This window comes from Pseudophryne corroboree, chromosome 1 (assembly GCF_028390025.1).
Source record: "Pseudophryne corroboree isolate aPseCor3 chromosome 1, aPseCor3.hap2, whole genome shotgun sequence".
Classification (NCBI taxonomy): Eukaryota; Metazoa; Chordata; class Amphibia; order Anura; family Myobatrachidae; genus Pseudophryne; species Pseudophryne corroboree.
In genome coordinates, this window is record NC_086444.1 from 904,923,323 (window position 1) to 904,929,322 (window position 6,000).

Below are 6,000 nucleotides of genomic sequence, written 5' to 3' on the forward strand. Positions count from 1 at the left end.
GTGAAACACATTTGGTATTAATTAGCTACTGAACATTTTGTATAGTTACACCGCAAAAGCCAATAGAGAATTAATTGTAGGTTGTCTGTAGTGTAAAGTTAAGTGCCAAATGGGTGAAGTATTAGCGTAGAATACTGGCACTTAGCCAAGTTCAGCTATAAACACATCCTCCCCTTGTGTTACCAGCGTCATCATTACAATACGAGATGCGAGCAGGCAGTATAGACCGACATCACACAAATGTTCCACTCAGATTGTTCATTTGCTGGAAAGTTTAATATCTTGCAGTGGCCACCCCTAGGAGGTTACTTGTTTAGTCATCAATACCTAGTACACCAACCATTAACTGTGGCTCAATATTATATTGGGCAGCAATGCAAGGTATTCAGAGTGGTAAGATGTTTTGAGACATTTTGCAAGTTCCTCAAGACTCACTGGTTATAGCCACACTGGAGGCAAAGACATTGTTGTGACAAATGTATGACATTTTTATTTTAGCAAAGGAGGAAGACTTATATTAGGCAATTAGGACATACCCATGTTTCCTCATTAATGATGTAGTTTGCAATGACAAAAGATGATCCAGCAATGATTGATGGCAGATATTGTAGGAAGGGATGTGCATCGATTAAGAAGAGTTCTCCAAGATACTGCAAATATAGAAGCTCATCAGCAATAACAAACTGCAAAAGTAGTATTTGAACTAATCTTATAATATAAGGGGGGAATAAAAAATATGGAACTTACAAGTTTAGGGAATCCATTTACAAAACACATTTTACCGGCGGCCAGCATCCTGGCTGTCATGATCCCAACAGCGAGATACCAGCCACCAGTACGCCGGCAGTGGGGTGAGCGCTAGAAAGTCCCTTGCGGGCTCACTGCGTTGCAGGTACAGCGGCTCCCTGCGCTCACTACAGGTTATATTCTCCTGTTGTGTCATGGACACCCAGCTGTAGACAAGCCTGTGGTGCCAGTATTCCAGCAGCATTTCCCCACCTGTTAGGATTCTGGCATTGGCACTGTGACTGCCAGGATCCCGACAGGCAGTCTCATGATTGCCTCCCCTATCTACCAAGCCCTGGAGAGAAAGTGGATGGAGATAGAGTACCAGCCAATCAGCTCTTAACTGCCATGTTACAGGAGCTGGTTGGTTCTTGGTCTCCATCCACTTCTCTCTAAAGCATAGACCCCTTGGTCCAATATTCTCATTTTAGTGCTTGTTAGCACTTACAAAATGCTGGGAATCTTATTGGATAAGACTCAAGTTAAAGCCCATGCAGTCAACACAAATCATGAAATACATTGAGTCTTTGTAAACTGAAGGCATATTTTTAAATTCATAAGCACAGTGGATAAAACCTGTTAGTGCTAGAGCAAAGGACACCCATGCTTCATTCAGCATGCTGTAGCTGCAAGACTTACCATGCACAAACTTTCCATTTTAGGGGTCACAGGATGATGCCAGAAGTATTGATTGAGGTATTGTAGGATTGTTGGTGCAGCAAGGTCAAAAGATAAGACTTTGAGCACTAAGTGTTCCATTTTAAGGACTTGTTTCTTGTTGTAAGTGTCATCAGTTATGTAAACAAATTCTGCAACTTCTGGTGGGTAGATTTCTTCAAACTTCCTAAAGTACAAATCATAGCTGTCAGAACATAAGTCTTACTGCAGATAAACAAAAGGAGGACTTAAATTACTTACGAGGCCAAGAGCATAGCAGCAGTGCCAACCAGTTGAAGCTTTCCACGGAGAACAGACATTGAAGACAGAAATCTGTCAATATAGTTTACAGCCAAATACAGAGTCTCATTTTGCAATTTGTACTCTTCACCCACTTCTACTAGCCAGTCAACAAGTATTGCACGCATGTTACTTGTTATGTCAGGCTGTTTTTGCATATAGCCAGCCTTTGGTTTGCACTTTATCTGTGGGGGGGAAATAAAAAAATAAAAATAGATCTCACCAGTCTCATTCAAAATCAATCTTTTCTAGGCAAGGAGCGTTGACAGTCGTTTTACATTACATTGCTACTTAGGGGTATATTCAATTGAAGTCGAAAACTACCGTCTGTTGAAAAGACAGCAGTTTGAGACTTTAAGGTCAAATCCTGATTCAACCTATTCAATAGGTTCCTAAATTTTTCGACAAGTCAATGAATTAGACTTGTCGAAAAGCACGTCGATCGGCAGAATAGCTGCCGATCCACGTGCTTGTGTCGTTTTTGGCCCCCTTTTTGACCATCCCAGCCTGACATCAACATGATGTCGGACAGACAGTCGAATTAAGATTGGACTGAACAGGGGTTGTCAGATCCATTCCGACAAATACATGTTGGAATAGATCTGACTTTAATTGAATATACCCCATAGTATGTTCAAGTCTTGTTTATATACAACTCTATGCAATGTGACCTTTGGCAGTATGAGGGATCATTTCTTCTTGGGACACTTACAGCTGGCACATTAATATCTAGACACAACGGTAACATGTTTGCTGCATGCAGTATTTACAGCATGTGTGACTGATGCTTTTGTAGCAAGAATTAAGAGCATTACGTCAGAGTTACCAGAAGTTACTTAGGTGGCAGCACAGTTAGTACAGCTAGACAGACTGATCAGTAGTCGCTATAACCTTCAACACAATTGAATAGACCACCTATTCCATCTGCTCTATGTACATTGCCATAAGGATCCTAGAGACATTTTAGGCCATTTGAGTAGCTAAACTTTGAAGTGTTACCTCCATTTCTCTGAGGTACGTGTGAATCTCCTCCGCATAGTCCAGAGCTTCATTACTACGGACTGGCTTTTCCTCTTCATCCACAATTGACATATCCATTGGGGAATCTTAAATATAGAAGACAGCTATGCAAATATATGCTATGGGGTCAGCATGCTACGAGATGTGCCATGCCATTCAGAAACTCATACATAACTGGATTTTCTTTATTGATCTGCGAAATGGCCCGACGGGTCTTTTTAGGAGTGCCTATAATGTATAGGAGGGTAAAAAGGTCATCTAGCTATAGCATCTTTTTGCATGCTTTATTCTGCAGCAAGGTCTGGTAGGCCTAGGGTGATTTCTCAGTGCCAGATTACATTTTAAAGATCTTTTGCCCTTTTCACAGGTCAGCCTAGATAAGGGCTTTCCCTACTTAAACATAAGTGTATTAGCAGGTAAGTGTCTTATTGTACTAAACACATTACTATCTTACCATGTCCTTCTGAAGGCAGAGCTTAGAGGTACTGCCCTAAAACAGGGGTGGTCTATACGGTGCCCTCCAGCTGCTCTTTGTAGAGTGGTGGCAGTGAAAGCCAGCAACAGTAAGAGGACAGTATAACAAAGTGGAAATTGTTAGGACAGGGATCAATTAACTAATTTGAAGGTGGACCAAGCTTTAATTTACTTGATATTTTAATGTGTACCAATTAAGCCTTCTCATTGCTGTGGCCATACTTTTAAACTGAAGTTTACGTACTACCGCAGCCAACATTTGGGAAAAGGGAGATGTGTTCTCAGGCACGGGGGTTAGAGAACCCAGTTACCATGTAGCCACACAATACCATAGGAATATGCTGCAAGATATTGTATCTTATGGCTGCAAATCTGTCAGATAAAGTGTCGGTCTGACAGGCACTTAACTGTTCTTTGATCTGGACATGGAGGTAAAGTGGAAACATTTAAGGCAAAAATTGCAGCAACACAAGATGCAAGTAGAATGCAGCTACAGTAACTACCTAAATGAGGCAGATTCAAAGGTTCTCTCTGCAGCAGTCACTAGAGGGCATGCAGCAAGTCAGTTGTTCTGTTTGGGTGCCCAGCAGCCTCAGAGGACACATTCTCCACACAGCCTCCTGAAGTGCGAGAAAATAAACAGATGTGTTGAAACTGGGCACCCAAACAATCAAAAAGCGACAATTGTTTGGGCATCTAAACAGTCCCGTTCAGATGGGATTTTTAAACGTCCAAAACAATTGAATCTGCCCCAATGAGTGGTAGTACAGATAATCGAATCTGGTCCTTAATAGTCAGTTTGGTATCAGCATACTGTGTGTACTGCTTTCAGAGACAACATGGGATGGCAGCTGTAGCAGTACAGATGTGTTTTAGAATTTAAACCCCTTTAATGTACTTGTAGCATGCAGGAGGCAATTTAAATATATTTTAATTATTTGCTTACCAAAACTTGCATTCACTGGAATATCTATAGCTGCCAGTGGCTGTCTCTGTCCAAGTGAAATGACAACTGCATTAAGCTGTTTAAGGTGCTCATCAATTGCAGGCTTTTTGGGGGCATGTTGCCTCCTGTGACTTGCACAGTCTGGCTCATCAACATGAATTGTAAAAGCAGACTGTTTCCCCACAGCTTTTCCAGTTGGGATGCTGCCATAGTTCTCATTGTTAATGCCCAGTGGATTATGTGCCGTCAGAACCTAGAAGGTAAAAGCAATGTTAGGCATTTCTTACAGAGAAATACTCAGCTTATCACAGTATGTAAAGGCATATTAAGCAAGTTTTGGGAGGGAAGCTCTATTGCATACTAGTTGAACAGCTAGTTACAAAGATAAATGCATATCCCTCTTATAGGACAGATACACCAGCAGATTGTCAGGGCAATTCCCCATTCCTCCAATGACTGGTCTGGGGAAAACCTGGAGCGGCAGACACTGTACCCCACAAAGGAATTACCCACATAAAGACCACCATCAAGATATCATCCACCTGCTGTAAAACATGAGGTGGGGGGGGGGGGGAGAAGAGGGATACCAGGCTTCCATTTGTGATATAGGCTGTAAGTCAATGCCTAATAAGAAAATGTTATACAAATGGCAAGATGAGAATTCCATGTCATATGCACACTCTGACAGAGTGACCAGTTCTGGTGTAACCACTTATCTTAGACATTTTCACAGCAAGTAACCCAGCTGCACTGCAGCCACATGCCTGCTACACAGGATGAGCCTAAATACAAGAACACAGCATCAGGATAGCCTTGGAATGTACATGGGAACCAGAGACTGCAGACAGCTGTAGGAAATGGCGGCCAGGCCCCGCATGCTGCATATAGCGGGTGTATGAGCGGCAGGTGTAAGGCCAGCCACGGACACCCGGACAGGGTGACAGCTGCTAGACCAGGAGGGCATAAGGTGACCGGGGGAGGACGCATTACACGGACACATATTGGGGGATGGAGTGGCGGAAGCGGTGGCCAGAGGAGGGCGCCCCCGCACAGGCCGGCGTTACCCCGTCCGCAGAGGGCGCTGTGCCCGCACCGGCGGCCACCCAAGCAGCAGTGACTCCCGTACCGCAGCCATGCACAGGAGAGTCCCAGTCAGGTACCTACCGGCGGCGGTTGCTGCTTGCCTCCTCTAGCCGGTGCCCGGGGCCTCCGGTTCTCCTGCAGCACCCCCAGCACGGTGCGGCCTCCCTGTAGGGCAGGCTGCCCGGCCACATGCTTCCGCGGCTGCACATTCTCCTGGTTCTCATCCCGCAGCACGGCCTGCGACATCACGGACACTTGCTCCTGGCGAGCGTGGCGGAAAGACACCGGTGAAGGACCCGGGTGAGGGGAGTGTGCTCGGGCGCACGACCCCCGGCCCGGTAGTGGATAAGCACGATGCACAGCCCTGCACAAGTATACTGCCCGTGCTACCGCCGCTCAAATCTCCCGTACAGTGACAATCAGTGCGCGCTGCAGAAAACACAGCGTTCTTAGTTCAAGTAGCCCGCGACTATTGAAATTAGCCAATCGCAGCGTAGCGCGGGCAGACGTCACAAAGACGACGGTCGCCTACAAGGACAAAAGAGATCAAGAGGCGGAGCCCCAGCTGTGCGTGATGTCACCGGCGAATAGACTGTGACTGTGTCACCGTGGCCGTACGCTGTACCGGTGGCGTACTGGCTGATGATGGGTGTAGTAGCCGGTGTGTATATGTGTTGCTGCCGTGTACTGTAGGCTCCAGCTCCAGATATTTAGTCGATATTGCATGTTGGAGA

The 6,000-nt window shown here is 45.2% G+C and overlaps 1 protein-coding gene across 1 annotated transcript in view; it reads right to left on the reverse strand.

Moving 5' to 3' along the window:
- Positions 1 to 5,725, reverse strand: part of CCNA2 (cyclin A2) — a 28,202-nt gene extending 22,477 nt beyond the window's left edge. Inside the window, exons 1-6 of the mRNA XM_063920250.1 lie at positions 5,348 to 5,725; positions 4,184 to 4,436; positions 2,743 to 2,849; positions 1,705 to 1,928; positions 1,426 to 1,630; positions 537 to 650 (exon numbers count right to left, since the gene is read on the reverse strand). Of these exons, the coding sequence (XP_063776320.1) occupies positions 537 to 650; positions 1,426 to 1,630; positions 1,705 to 1,928; positions 2,743 to 2,849; positions 4,184 to 4,436; positions 5,348 to 5,512 (1,068 nt within the window). The 5' untranslated portion in view covers positions 5,513 to 5,725. The remainder of the gene's footprint in view (positions 1 to 536; positions 651 to 1,425; positions 1,631 to 1,704; positions 1,929 to 2,742; positions 2,850 to 4,183; positions 4,437 to 5,347) is intronic.
- Positions 5,726 to 6,000: the final 275 nt, after the last annotated feature.